This window comes from Doryrhamphus excisus, chromosome 14 (genome assembly GCF_030265055.1).
Source record: "Doryrhamphus excisus isolate RoL2022-K1 chromosome 14, RoL_Dexc_1.0, whole genome shotgun sequence".
Classification (NCBI taxonomy): Eukaryota; Metazoa; Chordata; class Actinopteri; order Syngnathiformes; family Syngnathidae; genus Doryrhamphus; species Doryrhamphus excisus.
Window position 1 is genome coordinate 559,107 of NC_080479.1, and position 16,470 is coordinate 575,576.

Here is a 16,470-nt window from a genome sequence, read left to right on the forward strand (position 1 = left end):
GAATGAATAATTAGCATAATAATTAGTATTCAAGGTTGTTTGTCTATATGTGCCCTGTGATTGGCTGGCGACCAGTCCAGGGTGTACCCCGCCTCTCGCCCGAAGACAGCTGGGATAGGCTCCAGCACCCCCGCGAAAATGAATGACTGAATAATTAGCATAATAATTAGTATTCAAGGTTGTTTGTCTATATATGTGCCCTGTGATTGGCTGGCGACCAGTTCAGGGTGTGTGTGTACCCCGCCTCTCGCCGGAAAACAGCTGGGATAGGCTCCAACACCACCCACGAAAATGAATGAATGAATAATTAGCATAATAATTAGTATTCAAGGTTGTTTGTCTATATGTGCCCTGTGATTGGCTGGCGACCGGTCCAGGGTGTACCCCGCCTCTCGCCCGAAGACAGCTGGGATAGGCTCCAGCACCCCCCACGGCCCTCGTGAGGAAAAGCGGTAGAAAATGAATGAATGAATAATTAGCATAATAATTAGTATTCGAGGTTGTTTGTCTATATGTGCCCTGTGATTGGCAGGCGACCAGTCCAGGGTGTGTGTACCCCGCCTCTCGCCCGAAGACAGCTGGGATAGGCTCCAGCACCCCGCACGACCTTCGTGAGGAAAAGTGGTAGAAAATGAATGAATGAATAATTAGCATAATAATTAGTATTCAAGGTTGTTTGTCTATATGTGCCCTGTGATTGGCTGGCGACCAGTCCAGGGTGTACCCCGCCTCTCGCCCGAAGACAGCTGGGATAGGCTCCAGCACCCCCGCGACCCTCGTGAGGAAAAGCGGTAGAAAATGAATGAATAATTAGCATAATAATTAGTATTCAAGGTTGTTTGTCTATATGTGCCCTGTGATTGGCTGGCCACCAGTTCAGGGTGTGTGTACCCCGCCTCTTGCCCGAAGACAGCTGGGATAGGCTCCAGCACCCCCCGCGACCCTGAATTAGTATTCAAATCAATAAAACAAGGGTGCCCAAATTGAGGCACCTGCCTACTTTTGTTGACATAATGATTGCCCAATTTCTGTAAATCCTACAAACTTCATTTCCCATCAAAACTTGAAATACCTGGAATTTCTCGTCCAGGAGTTGTCCCATGTCGGGCAGCAGCCTGTTGACCAGCGAGTAGCCGTGGTCTTCCCAGGAATAGTCCTGCAAACGTCCATCACAGCCACATGAAGCATCACAGGGAATTCTACAGCAAGTCCTCAGGAAGAATCACAGTACCTGAGCTCTCATGGTGGGCGGGGCTTGCTCTCCTTTGGGGGCAAAGTCCTCGTACCTGTACTCGGGGTCCTCCAGAAGATGCAGCAGCGGTTCCGGCGGCGCCCCTCGCACCGCCACTGCAGAGAGGGCGGTGTCAGGCGAGTGTGACGAACACGAGCGTGAATGTGAGCGTACCTGTCGGGATGCTCTCGCTTCGTTCCCTCTCGAAGCGGGTCACCATCTCCTCCTGCGTGCACTCCTCTTCCTGTTGCTGCAGCTCCACCATCCTCTTCATGAGCACCTCCACCTCCATGGCGCCGTCCGCCAGCTGTAGAAAAAGCGACGCAAGCGGAGGTCATGTTGCCGTGCTCGCACGTGAAGCATCAAATTCGGCTGACCTCTTGTCGGCCGTCCTCGTGGGCGGGGCTGTGCGGGCTGCCAGTCGGGTGTCCCGGCGAAGGCGGATGGAAGGTGTGGCCCGAGTCGTGGTCCGGCTCCGGGTTGATTCCGCAGCTCCACACGAAGGAGCAGAGCGAGTGGGCGTGCGCCATGAGGATGACGGCGTGAATGAGCTCGGCCAGCGACCAGCGAAGCTCGGCGCCGGGATACACCAGATCCTGCGGGACGCATCGTTAGCCTCGGAACAACTTCCGGAGCGTTCCGGAGCGCATTGAGGGAAAGCGGGCTTACCTGGATGTGCAGCTGGGTGATGAGCCAGGGTCTGTGCGCCAGCAGCTTGTTGAGGGGGTGCAGGCTGCGCAGTTTGGCGGGGGCGTGCTGCAGGCCGCTCAGCCAGCTCTCGTCTCCGCCGGCCTCCAGGAAGCTGGTGCTGTGCTGCTGCACCACGTAGGGGCAATGGTGCCGGGCTGCCGCCTGGGAGACGGGAGACACGGTAAAGTTAATATGCGTCCCGAGAGCAGGGGAGTCCATTTTTGGAGAACGAGTTTGTATTTAAAGACAATTTGTCAGTGGTTCTCAACTGGTGGGTCACAACCCAAATGTGTTGCAGTGACTTTCCAGGTGGGTCGCAGACAGGGAGTCAAAAATTCCATGACTATATGCGATATGGGGACTCGTTTGCTCTGCTTATAGGCACCCAATACCCTGACTTTACAAGTTCATGATGACATAAGAGGAAAAAGTGCCTTCCTCAGGCTTCTCTACACATCTTAAAATTTCTAGAGCATTCTAGAGCAGTCACCTAAAGACCTGGGTGCTCCAAGTTGGATCATTTCTTCGGCAAATAAGCTCACCTGGCATGATGTTGATTTTAAAATGTTGCCTTCCTCAGGCTTCTCTACACATCTTAAAATTTCTAGAGCAGTCACCTACAGACCTGGGTTCTCCAAGTTGGATCATTTCTTCGGCAAATAAAAATCTCACCTGGCATGATGTTGATTTTAAAATGCGAGTGTAAAGTTAGCATCTTTAGCATCAGATAGCTAAACCAGTGTTTGTGTCCTCCTGGCCTGCTCCTTCACGTTAATACGTTGTATGCCGTATATGGAGATATTAACGTTGGACTGGTGACAAATCTAGCGACACTGACGTCGTTGGCGAGTTTTCTATTTATTGGTGTCCATTTTGTTAAGGTAGCGGCGGAACAAAATGGCTTCTTTTTGTTGTTTTGTCTTATGTAAGATTCTGTGATTATATGAGTGGAAAAAATAAGCAGAGGATAAGCAGTAGAAAATGAATGAATGAATGAATGAATGAATGAATTGGTAACTGCTATGGAGTGGAGAAGGGGTAGGATTTAATAAGCTTTGATTCTTCCTGCTCCTTTTCAGACATGTGTGGCAATGAGGTGTTGTGTATGTATGTATGTGTATATGTGTGTGTGTGTATGTATATGTATGAATATGTATGCTGCATATATATGTGTGTGTGTGTGTATATATATATATATGTAAGTATATATATAGATATTGTAAGTGTATTGTATTGTAAGTGTATATGTGAGATACATATACACACATATATACACATACATATACACACACACTATATAATATTAGTATGCATGTCTGAAATAAATTAAGAAGAAAAAGAACTCTGACAGGGCGGCACGGGGGTCTAGTGGTTAGCGTGCAGACCTCACAGCTAGGAGACCAGGGTTCAATTCCACCCTTGGCCATCTCTGTGTGGCGTTTGCATGTTCTCCCCGTGCATGCGTGGGTTTTCTCCGGGTACTCCGGTTTCCTCCCACATTCCAAAAACATGCTAGGTTAATTGGCCACTCCAAATTGTCCATAGGTATGAATGTGAGTGTGAATGGTTGTTTGTCTATGTGTGCTCTGTGATTGGCTGGCGACCAGTCCAGGGTGTACCCCGCCTCGCGCCCGAAGACAGCTGGGATAGGCTCCAGCACCCCCCGCGACCCTCGTGAGGAAAAAGCGGTAGAAAATGAATGAATGAATGAAGAACTCCTACATTAAATATTACTTATTCCATTTTGATGGAATGGTGGACAACAAACCATGAATCAAGATTGTAATTTTAAAACTGTTTTTACTCATTTTGTTTCTCCCAACCAGATTATGTTTTATGCGACAGCATTTTATAACATCACAGGCAAATAATATGCAAACTAGACAACGATACGGATCATCTAGCGACTTCTAGCTACTGTTCTGACTGAAAAGTTGTCAACAGCGCGTCGCAGGCAGACATGCTGCCGCCGTACACGGGACACTTCATATGCTAATCTCGTTAACTTTGCATAACAACACAGCCACAAGTGTTGCTCATATTAATGTTAGAGATGTCCTAGCAATAGCAACTACATAAGGCATTATATTTCTCTCCATGCCGTGATAAAATCAACAATGTTGCTTTTTGCTAATTTGCTACTTAAAGCGTTAAGTTGTGGTGAAAAATGCAATACGACAACAACGTTGACGGTGTTTCCTCACCATGACGGCGATGTAGTGCCTCCAGTGACGGGGTAAGGGGCCGTCCAGCTCCAGCAAGGCATGCTGGGTCCTCAGGAAGCAGCTGAGGTAGGCAGGATGCAGCGCCATCACCATGGTGACGTGGTCCACACGGCCCAGGGAGAGGAAGGATTCGATCAGAATGTCCTGGTCAGGCCTTTCTTTCAGTATCTGAAAAATAAAATCCATGCGTAAACATTTATTTTATTACATTACATCTATTTCTAGAACGTTTTGATCAGCATTTTGCCGTTTTGTGCTTGAAAAGAAACATTAGCCACAGCATTCTCTTTTTCGCTGTGAGTCAACCGATGAAGCTCTCCCACTCCGTCCTTTCGACAGAATAAGCGTGAAATCAGCGTTTTCTGTCATCCGATGACGCAACTCGACACTCCTCCGCCGTGACGCAACGGGCGCCGCAATATTGCAGCTCCTCGTTAATCAGACACAATCAAACATGGACTGCATCCGGCTGTCTTTGGTGGAGAAGTGACTCACATGTTTGGCCGGAATGAAGGCGCTGGGACCGGAGGCCAGGGCGCGAGGAACTTCAAGGCCTTGCTCCTGGCGAGGGGGGGGGGAGGGGGGGGTGGGGGGGACAAAGATGAGACGTTACCTTCAGGTGGTCGTGAAGGGTTATGGCATGGAGCAAGGAGTACATGTTCAGGAACTTTGGTTCACATTTTTTGACATTATGCTTAAAGTTTCAGTGCAAATTTGCATGGATCAAAATAAAAAAGGAAGTACGGTGAACTCATTCGCTGATTTTTGGTCACAAAATATATATATTTTTTTCCAACAAAAAGAGTTTTTTCCCCACAAGAAACACATCTCATTTAACATAAAACAGTAATTATTTAACACAGGTCAGAGTCAAAAATAATCCTGTACCGTAATGGACACAATAATATGGGCTCTACTGTACAAAATGTTTTAAAATGCACTGGAAGTGGTCTGAATTTTAACTTGTTGTATTATAAAATTGTATTGTCGTCTCCACTGTGGAAAACTTGCACCTTAAAAAGTCACAAAAAGCTACTAAAGCTTAAGAAATGTAACTGATGAAGTCGTCACTTGATGGTGTCCTGCGCTAAAATGGAATCTTCATCAATAAAAAGATGAAAACTGTTATCTGATGAAACCCCGGTAAGTTTTAAGAAACATTTAAAAAGTACATTATGTAGTAAATAAAAATTAAAAACTCACCGACATTGTCACAAGGCTGAAAATTAACAAGTAAACTGCTTGATAGTCCCAGAACGAAAACTTGTTTTTTCTGACTTATAACAAGAGGGGGGCGTGGCTGCAGCCGGAGTGGGCGTGCAAAGTAGCAAAAGGGGCCGTGTTTGCTTCCGGGGTGGGCGTGTCATAGTCCCAGAACGAAAACTTGTTTTTTCTGACTTATAACAAGAGGGGGGCGTGGCTGCAGCCGAAGTGGGCGTGCAAAGTAGCAAAAGGGTTTTTGTTTCATTTTGTTTGCTTCCGGGGTGGGCGTGTCTCCCGTGGCTTGTTTGTGCACACCTCGGAGTCTTGCATCACCTATTCGCACTTCGATGTCTGATGAAATAAGCAGCAATGGTCTCCACCTGACCCCCCCCCCCTCACACCGCGATCACTTTATCGATCAGCGTCACAGTCAAATATCGATCCAAACGTTGGCGATAACAAATGTTGAGTAATAAGCCATACGATGCTTTATGAACATGAAGCCAGCTGTTGGACTCACCTGAGCAGCCCGCAGCAGCTCCGTGGCTCTCACTCGCACCTCCGCTAACGGACAGGACGACGAGAGCCGGAGCAGATGCAGGAGCGTTTCCTTGCCCAAGCGCGTCGACCCGGGCCGGTCCAGTCCTAGACACACCAGAACCCCCTGGCTCAGCTCCTCCAGAGCCGCTGCCCTCTCCTCCTCGTCCCTGCTGCACAGCCGCGCCAGGCTCTTCATGGTGGGGGCACCGCCGTCCGTCTCGTCGGACTCGCACCGGAGGCGGCGAGTGTTACCGGAGCGGGACACCGGGCCCGATGCGCCGTCACGGTCGGGCCGGCAGGTGAAGCCGGTTTCGGTATGGCTCGCCATCTCTTCTCTGCTCGGAGTTGCGCTCGTTAGCTAGCCGCCGTTAGCCTCACCGTTACGTAGTTTATCTTGACCCCCCGGGCTTCGCTGGTGGAGGTGTCCGCTGCTCACGTCGGTTCACTGCGCAGCCATCGGTTCAGTAAATGATTAACACCCGCGGATAACGTTCGCTGAAGCCGGATATTCGCCTTCTCATCCCGGGCGAATTGACAGCAGCCTTAGCAAGCTGGCTAAAATAAGCTAGGCTAACCGCTGTTAGCACTGCTAACTTAGCAGATGCTCCAAACTTCTTTACCGGCTCACCGGTGAAAAACGGTGTCGGTCCGGTGAACTGAACCGGGGCAGACCACTTCGAATGTGACACACAAAGACGGGAGCGGGAACCGGGCCGACGAGGAGAGACTCACAAACAAAGTTGGAAGTCGCCGGTTTCACTCAGCTGTCGCTTTCAAGCCTGGGCTGTGACGTCACTGTGACGTAGGCTGACGTTGCTACATTCAAGGATTCATTGTGAGGAAAAAGCGGTAGAAAATGAATGAATGAATGATTGTTAGCCTTATTAAAAAGTCAAGAACTCGTATGTGGAAAGTAAAAAAAATGGCATAGGTAGTACAATTATTATTTAATGATGCAACAACCTTTATGAATTGAAGTGCAAAAAAAAAAACACTTGAAAATAAAACAGCGATTTTAAAAGTACATAAACACAAAAAAAACCCTGTTGTAACTTCATTCATTTTGGGGCTACATTTAAAATATAAAATGTACAAATCAAAGTATGAAATAGGAATGTTTTTGAAAAAATGTGTCACTAAAGTAACATTTCTGCAGGTCCCTGGGGTCCTTCCAGACCACCAAGTATGCCTGTTTAAAAAAAAAAAAAAGCATCACAACTTTTAATGTACTTTCTGAAACACCTTTATTTAGCAAAATAAACAAACACCCTTCTAGTTAGACCTGTCTTATATTCACTTTCGCGTTGGTGTGGAGGGAAGAAGGGCCGACAGACAAAGGAAGACTGGGACCACCTCTGGGCTTTATTTCCACTGTTTCCCTATGAGGGAAGACTTTTATTAACAAAAACGCACACGCCGGCTGTGGAGGGTGACAATCACAATCAAGTCTCCACGGCAACCGGCGCTTTGTTTCCCAGGAGGCTGAGGGTGAGCGAGGACAAACGGAGGAGGAGCGGGAGGTGGTCTTCGGGGGCTACAAACGGGTCAGCGTACACACGCGCAGGTTGCTCTTCATACAAGAAGTAAATGGCGTGTGTAGGCGAGTGCGTCTTTATCGAGGGAGTCCTCAGACGATTTTGTTCTCCAACAAAGCGATCCTCTTGGACATATTCTCTAGTGAGACACCAGTTAAGGCCAACGAGAGGCAAGAAGATAAGAAAAACCAAAAACGCAACCCGTCACCTTTTGTAAAGGATATTTTTCCTGGTCAGCGCCTGCAGGGCTTCTTCTACTTTCTTTTGGAACTTAACCAGGGAGTCGCACTCGCATGGGTCCTCCTCTGTGGGGACGGGGACACAATAAAAGGTGAGATTTGACAGCGTGAGTGTGTGTGTGTGTGTGTGTTAAATGGGGGGCGTTTCACCTTGACAGATGTTAATTTGCAGCTTCTTGGCGATCTGTGTCATCGCTTTGAAGTCGGCGGTGTAGAAGTAGTGCTCCCCGGTGGGCTCCGAGGCGATCTCCTTCAGCTCGTCCTCCACGGCGTTGCCCACGCCCACGGCGTACATCTTGAAACCTGCGACACACGCGCACACACATCTTAAAAATCACACAAGAGCTCATTTTGAGCAAGCCCAAAGGGATTAATTGCATGTTCAGTGTTTCCCCACAGGACTGAAACCTATCTGTGGCAATGGGTTAGGTCAGGGGTGGGCAAACTTTTTGACTCGCGGGCCGCATTGATATGACAAAATTTACGAGGGGGGGGGGGCAGACTATATATTTTACACGTAACAGTCTACCTGGTATTATTGTATCTGTAAAATTGTCATGCAATCTGCTATTATTATTTATTATTTTATATTTATATTTAAATATTTTAAAAATAATAAAATATTATGATAATTACAATAAAATTAAAATAATAATTATTATATTATTATTATGTAAAATATGCAAATATAACAATAATATTATATATAATTAATATAATAATTAATATAGCATTAATATAATAATTATAATAATCATAATAGTTCTAATAATAATTATAATAATCTAATAATAATAATAATTATTATTATTATTATGTGCTTGTGTCTCTTTTTTCAGGAGCACTTTGTAAACAACAGACCATGTCAAACAACGAAATTGATACAACCATCAAAAGGTTGGCTCAGGCCATGATGCCAGGTTGTATGTTGAGTTTAAATGAAATACTTTGGAAAGATTGGGCGGGCCGTATTCAAACACTTGGCGGGCCGGATGTGGCCCCCGGGCCGTAGTTTGCCCACCCCTGGGTTAGGTTGTCAAGTAGATAGCGTCATTGGATAATTTGCATAATTGGCCAATTGCCATCTGCATGTGATTTTTATGGACTATGCGGGAGACAAAAAGTGAGCAAAAACATGACAATATGTTCATTCCTTTTCTACCGCTTATCCTCACGAGGGTCGCGGAGGTGCTGGAGCCTATCCCAGCTGTCTTCGGACCGTCTACATAAACTAGGTGCAACGAAATGAAATCACATCAATCGACTACTGCTACTGCAGAGTCAATAACCAACAACTAAGTGCTAAAGATAACTTGTAGCTCTAACTGCTATTTACAAGCGCCCACAAGGTATGCTGGGTAGTCCCAGGGCGAATGATGAAAGATTGTATCTCAGTGTGTGAACGTCTCTTCTTGTTTACTTACCCGACGTCCTCCCAACGTGTTTTGCAATCAAGACAAAAATGCAACAAAGACGGCGAGAGGAGAGAGTACCACAAACTACCCAGCATGCCTTGCGGTTACAGATTGTATCTGACTTTTTCCTGTCCCGTGTGCCACAGTAGCACTGCAAGTCATGTTGCTAGCTAGGTTTTTGATGTTAAAGGTTTAAAATAAAATAAAAAGTCCAGCTGGGATAGGCTCCAGCATTCCTGTGACCCCAGTGAGGATAAGCGTGCCATGATGGACGCATTAAGCCACAAGCTCACCCATCTCCTTGGCCTTCCTGGCGGCGTCCCCGATGTAGTCCTGGCTGCGGCCGTCCGTGAAGACGATTCCCACCTTGGAGACCCCCGGTCGGGCCCCGTGACCGATGCTGAAGCTCTTGTCGGTCAGGTAGCGGAGGGCTTGTCCCGTCATGGTCCCCCTCTCCATGTAGGCCATCTTCTTCACCGCCTCCTTCAGGTCCCGCTTGTTGTTGTGGCGGCCCAGAGGGAACTCCTGGGGTCACGAAAAGGGGGCGACCATATTAAAGAGAGGAAGTTCTTTTTTTAATTTGGAAACCACACCAGACTTGGATGGATTAAAAAAAAAAGTTATTAAATTTAAAATAAAATGTAATTAAATTTAATTAAAATAAAAAAATATTAATTATACAAAAAATATTTAAAAAATTAAAAAATGTAGAAAAACGTAATGACACATGACATTTTTTTTCCAGTGTGTGAGCATGTATTGGTTTCTGGCATTCTGATTGGCTAAGGGAGAGTCCATGCATTGTGTTCAGCGTCCTGATTGGCTATCTCATCCGTGCCTTCCTGTGTCGTCCAGAATGCATTGGGCTTTCCAAATTGACATAAATGTTCCATCGCTAGCAGTGTGACTACTAAGTGCTCTATGTTTGCAAGTGTTATAAACACCCAAATGTCGACAAAACGTTCTGGGCCCTCACACCCAAACGGGGTTGGAGGAATAAGAAGAAGAAGAAGAAAGAGGAAGAAACAACAATGATAGGAGCAATAGGTTTTAACAAGGATATAAAAATGCTACAGTTAAGTGAAACGGCAAAGAGACATGAAAGAAGCAAGGTCAGCGGAATGAAATACACTTGAGTGACTTTATTTGTGTCCAACCTCTTAGGTTAATCATTAAAATTCAAATGAAGCTTTGGCCAGAAGAGAAATGTCAGAAAATGTTAATAAAGTGAAAATAAAACGCATGGTGAGGATTTTTACAGCCTTAAAAAACATATTCATTCATTCATTTTCTATCGCTTTTCCTCACGAGGGTTGCTGGAGCCTATCCCAGCTGTCTTCGGGCGAGAGGCGGGGTCCACCCTGGACTGGTGGCCAGCCAATCACAGGGCACATATAGACAAACAACCATTCACACTCACATTCATACCTATGGACAATTTGGAGTCGCTAATTAACCTAGCATGTTTTTGGAATGTGGGAGGAAACCGGAGTACCCGGAGAAAATCCACGCAAACTCCACACAGAGATGGCAGAGGGTGGAATTGAACCGTGGTATCTTAGCTGTGAGGTCTGCATGCTAACCACTCGACCACCGTGCAGCCTTTAAAACATATTATTGTAAAACAAATAAGTTACTACTTCATGTATTTCACTAATTGCGGGCTAAACGAGGGAACGCAGTAATACCGTAGCTACACAGTACATATCGCCAGGTACCTGTCGGACCAAGCTGGAGTACTGGACCAGTCCAACGTGGGCTTTGGTGTCCGAAACGTCCAGTTTGTCGACGATCTGGTTGATCCACTTCTTGACCAGTTCGAAATTCTCCGGGCGCACGCTCTTGGAGCCGTCAATCAGGAAGACCACGTCTGTGGCCGAGTTGCTGCAAGCTGGTCTCACACACACACAGACAGACACACACACACAGACACACACACACACACAGATACACACGTTACCCTTGTGGTTCATGCGCCGTGCTCGGATCATCATACACTCACCACTGCAGCTGCGACCATCGTCCAGGAGGGTAAAGCCTTCTTTGCAGGCGCACTTGTACGATCCGGGGGAGCTGACGCATACCTGCTGGCAGTCATGATCCCCAGTGGCGCACAGGTCCGACACTGTGTGTTTGCGTGTGGAGTTTGAGTGCGCACGCACACAAGCACACAGAAGAGGAGGAGGAGGAGGAGGAGGAGGGGAATGGGGGTTAGGAGAAACATAACAACTATGTCAGTGTGAGAATGGGAAGCTTGGATTTTAATGATCCACTGTGACCCTGCTGCCAGTAATCGAGTGAGCTATAAAAAGATGCTTGAATCCAGTGGATCCTTAAAACGAACCGGCTGCTGTGCTAGTTCAGAGGTGTCCAACTTTCCAGTATGAAATTGGCTTTTTGCTCATTTTTTCCTATTTTTGCTGTTTTTTTTTTTTTACATTTTCCCAGAATTTCTACAATCTTTGTAAATTTTCTTAGCATAATAATTTTATTTATTAATTTAATTATTTATTAATTTATATCATAATTATTTATACGCATTATAATAATTAATTATAATTGAATTAATTCAAAAATAATTATTAAAATAATAATAATAGTATTAATATAATTATTAATACTATACTCCCACAATAATTTGACTTTCATTCATTCATTCATTTTCTACCGCTTTTCCTCACGAGGGTCGCGGGGGGTGCTGGAGCCTATCCCAGCTGTCTTCGGGCGTAAGGCGGGGTACACCCTAGACTGGTGGCCAGCCAATCACAGGGCACATATAGACAAACAACCATTCACACTCACATTCATACCTATGGACAATTTGGAGTGGCTAATTAACCTAGCATGTTTTTGGAATGTGGGAGGAAACCGGAGTACCCGGAGAAAACCCACACATGCACGGGGAGAACATGCAAACTCCACACAGAGATGGCCGAGGGTGGGAATTGAACCCTGGTCTCCTAGCTGTGAGGTCTGTGCGCTAACCACTGGACCGCCGTGCCGCCATAATAATTATTATAATAATTAATTATAATTACTTCAAAAATAATTAATTATTAAAATAATAATAATATTAATATAATTATTAATACTATACTCCCATAATAATTTGACTTTATTTCCTCAATATTCAAACTTTTCCCCCCAACCAATTTTCCAAAAATGACTATTTTATCTTTATAAAAAAGTCTTTATCATATCACCACTTTAAATTTTTTGTTTTTTAAATGTATTTTAATCCCAAATACATTTTTTTGGTGATGATGTAAGTTCCCAATAGAAGAGATCATCTCTGGTGGCAGAGGTATATTTAATAAGATCTAGGCATGGCTCTTTTCCGTGTTACATGTATGACAGCGCTCCATGGGAAGGAGGAAGTGGAAAAGCATGGAGGAGGGGTAGCGTGCAGAAGGTTACGCATCGAAGGGAAATTGAACACGTGCACAAGCACAGTTCGGATCCAAATGTGAAAATGTTAAATTATCTCTTTACTGCCATATGACACATACTACAACTTTATTTTGTTTGTCATAATTTCACTACTTTTAATATTTCAAATTTGTGACATTACAAAATGACTACTTTTACTTGCTAGTTTCCAACTTTTTCCTTTAATATTTAGACTTTTAACTAAAATACCTGCAATTTTTTTGGTAATTTCTTATTAAATAATATTTTTAGATGCAGGCTAATAAAAAACCAGACTTGGGACACCCCTGTCCTAGTTGGTCCTGAGACCAGAGCCAAAGGGATTATGAACTAGAGGCGGACCGCCCTTGCAGCGGTAAATTTCATTCCAAGATGTTGCTCCTGTCCCCAAGCCCTCATGCACGCTTTAATTAGCCGTGAGCCGAAGTACTAAAGGGCAGAGAGTGAAGGAGCAACACATTGCAATGAGAATAATTAAGAATAAACACCTTACCCTGTAGTCAAGGTGGAGCAGCGTGAAGCTCCACAAAGAAAAGCGAGCTAGCGATGATGACACCAGCGAGCAACCAAAAATCATCATCTTACCGCAGAAGGCCTCCTGGAACTTCTTGGTCAGCTTCTCGATGACGCTGTAGCTCTCCACGTAGTCCACGTGATCGTCCAGGGGCTCGCTGGCCATCTGCTTCAGCGTGCTCATGTCCACGCGGCCCACGCCGATGGCGAAGATCTCGATGCCGGCGTCCCGGGCGCGCTGGGCGACGTCCTTCACGTTGTCTTGGGGACGCCCGTCGGTCACGATGATGGCCACCTGCCATCGGACATCAATAGACAAGTCATTATGTATACCATGCTTCCATAGGACTGTGATCTATCTGTGGTGGCAGGTAGTGGGGGAGGTAGAGTTCCTATGGAACTGATATACTTTCAAGTAGTCAGTGTACAGCTTGTACAGCATTACAGACATTACTATCCAAATATTGAAGTTATATTGGATAACGGGGGGGGGGGGGGGGGGGGCGTGACCTTGCTGATGTCAGGAGATTTGACCCTGGCGCCCTCGCTCTCGCTGAAAGCCACATTGAGAGCAAACTGGATGGCCAGGCCTGTCATGGTCCCCGTGGAGAGGGGCTCCACTTTGGTCACGGCCTTGATGAGCCCCGCCTTGGTGCGATGAGTCTTCAGAGACACCTGAGGACCAAAAGGAGACATAAAGAAAAAAACTGAGGGCAAACAAGGCTGGATGAACTGGGAATCATACCTCGTTTTTGACCCGGCTGGCGTAGTTGACCACGCCCACGCGGGTGGCGTTGGGCCCCACGTCCAGGCCCTCGATGACCTTGGCGAGGAAGACTTTGACCTGCTCAAACTCGGAGGGGCGGACACTGCGGCTGCTGTCCACGATGAACACCAGGTCTGTGGGGCGGGTCTTGCACAGACCCGCCGCTGCAGGTAGGGGGCGACATGGAGGCCACTTGTTATGTACGCACACCTTCATAGCCAGAATGAAGGTGATGGAGGACAGTGGGAGGAGCTACAGTGTTTACCGGAATGTCGGAATGTACTTCAATTTATTTAAACTATATTAGGGAATTTTTTTATTTATTTATTTTATTATTTTATATTATTATTTTATTTTATTCCTGACACTTCTCCGTATAATAGAATAAATTGACACAATATAATAGAACATAACAATACATGGTAATACAAATAAAATACATTTAATATAATCAAAATGTAAATCAGTACTGTATAATGCAATTTAAAAACAAATATAAAATACTAATAAAATAATACATTTAAAAACACAAATTAAAAAATTAATTTAAAATTTTTAAAATATGTAAAAAAAAAATGTAAATATAGAAAGTACTGTACAATAATATTTTTTAAAATCTTAAATTTAAAATTTGAAATACAAATTTAGAAATAAATATAATACAAATGTTTAAATACTGGTACTGTATAATGCAAAAAAACTAAACAAATACAAATTTAACAGTAAATTAACAAATATAAAAATACATTTTAGAAATACAAAACCATAACATTAAGTGTAAGACAGAACGGGATGATAGTGCTATTTCAATAATTTCAAACAATGCAAATATAAAGAAAATTAAACATTAAATACAGTGTAAACTACATAAAAATACATGCCAAAAATATGTCTTTTGTGTGTGTGTTTTTTTTAAAGCAAAATATGACTAGGTAAGTTCTTCCTTCCAAATGTAGACATTTGTGAAACACCAGCAATCTCCCTGCTCACCCTTCACCTCTGTCCCTCCCTCAGCTTTCAGCGGACGCTCCACTACACCACCGATCACACAACGCTACTTTGCGCACACGCCATCATCACAAGCCGCTCCATCTGCATCCGTCAGCAAGCACGCACTTTACACTTTCCACAGTCCGACCCTGGTAGACTCATCCGTCCTGCTACTCACCCATGGCGGCGGCCGTGCGGAGGTCGACGGTGGCCCGGGCGCCGGTGAGGCCGAGCATCAGCACCAGGATCAGCGGCGGCGTGAGCGTCATGGCGGCAGGGATGACGGCGGTCGAGCAGACTGAAGCCAGCAGAAGGAAGGGAGACCGTGCAGGACCGAGGGAGTTCCTGGCGAGGGGTGACGGCCGCGGAGTGAGACTGAGGGACTCTGAGCTGAGGTTATCAATGCAAGTGCTTCACACACTCTGCCCACCGACACCCCCGCCAACACACACACACACACACACACACACACACACCCTCTTTAGTTAACAGTGTTTGTGCCTTCCAGAGGGAAATACCTGCCCTGGGAGGACCTAAATGGTGGTTAAGGAAAGACAAACACACCTAGGATGGACAGGTACGTGTGTGTGTGTGTGTGTGTGTGTGTGTGAGACGGTACAGTATGTGTGTGTCTGACTGGGGGTACAGGAGTGGCTGGGGTTTCGGTGCAGCACCAGCTCGGATTCGGCCAAATAAACACCAACATGAATTCCTCTTTTCTCTGCACGCTCCCAAACACACATTTTTGGACGGAAGTTGGAGGAGAGACGCGGCACAGACCGCCACTGTGTGCTGCCGCCAGCCTACACCTCGGTACGTGTGTGTGTGTGTGTGTGTGTGTGTGTGTGTGTGTGTGTGTGTGTCTTTAAAGCTTCACTATATTGAAACATACACTCGCAGGCCACTTCATTGGGTACACTTGGAATACCTGATGTGCTGTTGAGTTTGAATGAGATGATACATGACTGCTAGTACTGTCGCCCCCTATTGGTAGTGCTTTATAAGACAGGCTAGCATGCGGTCCTGATCAAAATGTTAAGAGCTTAATAGCGTTGTTGACATTGTATATGTTCAGTGGTACAGGAGCGATAGGAGTAGACTCCGGAGTATAAGTTGCAGGACCAGCCAAACCATGAAAAAAAGCGAGACCAGAAAATACGGGACATTTTGCACTGTTGGATCTAAAAAGAGGGTCTAAATCAGGGGTGGGCAAACTACGGCCCGGGGGCCACATGCGGCCCACCAAACGTTTGAATCCGGCCCGCCAGTTGCTTTTAAGTATTTCAACTTTTAACATACCAGCTGGCAACATGACTTTCAAGTCGGATGTCTTATTCAGTAAAAAAATAAAATAAAAATAAATCCTAGTTTGATGTGGTCTGATGTTTAAAGTGCTCCTGAAAAAAAGGAAACAAGAACATATAGCTGATAGTATGACAATTAAAATTAGACAAATAATTCAAGGCGTAAAATTATTAAAAATTAATTAAAAAATTATTAAAAATTATTAAAAATTATTAAAAATTATTAAAAATTATTTAAAATTATTTTAAAAATTATTTAAAAAATTATTTAAAATTATTTTAAAAATGATTAAAAATTATTTAAAAAAAATATTAAAAATTATTTAAAAAATTATTTAAAAAATTATTTAAAAAATTATTTTAAAAATTATTTAAAAAATTATTAAAAAT

General features: G+C 44.8%; 2 protein-coding genes across 5 annotated transcripts in view; both read right to left on the reverse strand.

Moving 5' to 3' along the window:
* LOC131101536 (sestrin-2-like) overlaps positions 1-6,707 on the reverse strand; it is a 19,889-nt gene extending 13,182 nt beyond the window's left edge. The window contains exons 1-8 of one of the 3 annotated variants that reach the window (XR_009119225.1): positions 5,870-6,707; positions 4,642-4,707; positions 4,126-4,314; positions 1,901-2,083; positions 1,609-1,827; positions 1,406-1,538; positions 1,232-1,347; positions 1,073-1,156 (exon numbers count right to left, since the gene is read on the reverse strand). Coding sequence is in view for 2 of the 3 variants with exons in the window: in XM_058046786.1 (XP_057902769.1) it covers positions 1,073-1,156; positions 1,232-1,347; positions 1,406-1,538; positions 1,609-1,827; positions 1,901-2,083; positions 4,126-4,314; positions 4,642-4,707; positions 5,870-6,217 (1,338 nt within the window). In the remaining variant the exon portion in view is untranslated. Of the gene's footprint in view, positions 1-1,072; positions 1,157-1,231; positions 1,348-1,405; positions 1,539-1,608; positions 1,828-1,900; positions 2,084-4,125; positions 4,315-4,641; positions 4,708-5,349; positions 5,434-5,869 lie in introns of those variants that run through there. The other 2 variants (XM_058046786.1, XM_058046787.1) reach the window with 2 other exon arrangements.
* A 392-nt stretch (positions 6,708-7,099) lies between these two features.
* On the reverse strand, positions 7,100-15,178 carry LOC131101539 (cartilage matrix protein-like). Of its 2 annotated transcripts, XM_058046791.1 has the most exons (10): positions 14,955-15,158; positions 13,766-13,950; positions 13,531-13,695; positions 13,093-13,315; positions 11,081-11,203; positions 10,797-10,969; positions 9,372-9,603; positions 7,814-7,966; positions 7,649-7,729; positions 7,102-7,566 (listed from the first exon to the last, which is right to left on the reverse strand). In XM_058046791.1, the coding sequence occupies exons 1-10, from the start codon at positions 15,043-15,045 to the stop codon at positions 7,517-7,519; spliced, it is 1,476 nt and encodes a 491-aa protein (XP_057902774.1). In that variant the 5' UTR covers positions 15,046-15,158; the 3' UTR covers positions 7,102-7,516. The 2 variants fall into 2 exon arrangements, with proteins under 2 accessions (XP_057902775.1, XP_057902774.1); XM_058046792.1 differs by lacking the exon at positions 11,081-11,203 and having other exon boundaries at positions 7,100-7,566; positions 14,955-15,178.
* Positions 15,179-16,470: the final 1,292 nt, after the last annotated feature.

Excerpts from the sequence above, each read along its gene's own strand:
- LOC131101539 (XM_058046791.1), bottom strand. The coding sequence starts at position 15,045 with ATGACGCTCACGCCGCCGCTGATCCTGGTGCTGATGCTCGGCCTCACC. Across the intron at positions 13,316-13,530 it reads AATCTCCTGACATCAGCAAG|GTGGCCATCATCGTGACCGA; the intron begins GTCACGCCCCCC and ends GTCCGATGGCAG. Across the intron at positions 11,204-13,092 it reads GTTCCAGGAGGCCTTCTGCG|TGTCGGACCTGTGCGCCACT; the intron begins GTAAGATGATGA and ends GCAAACACACAG.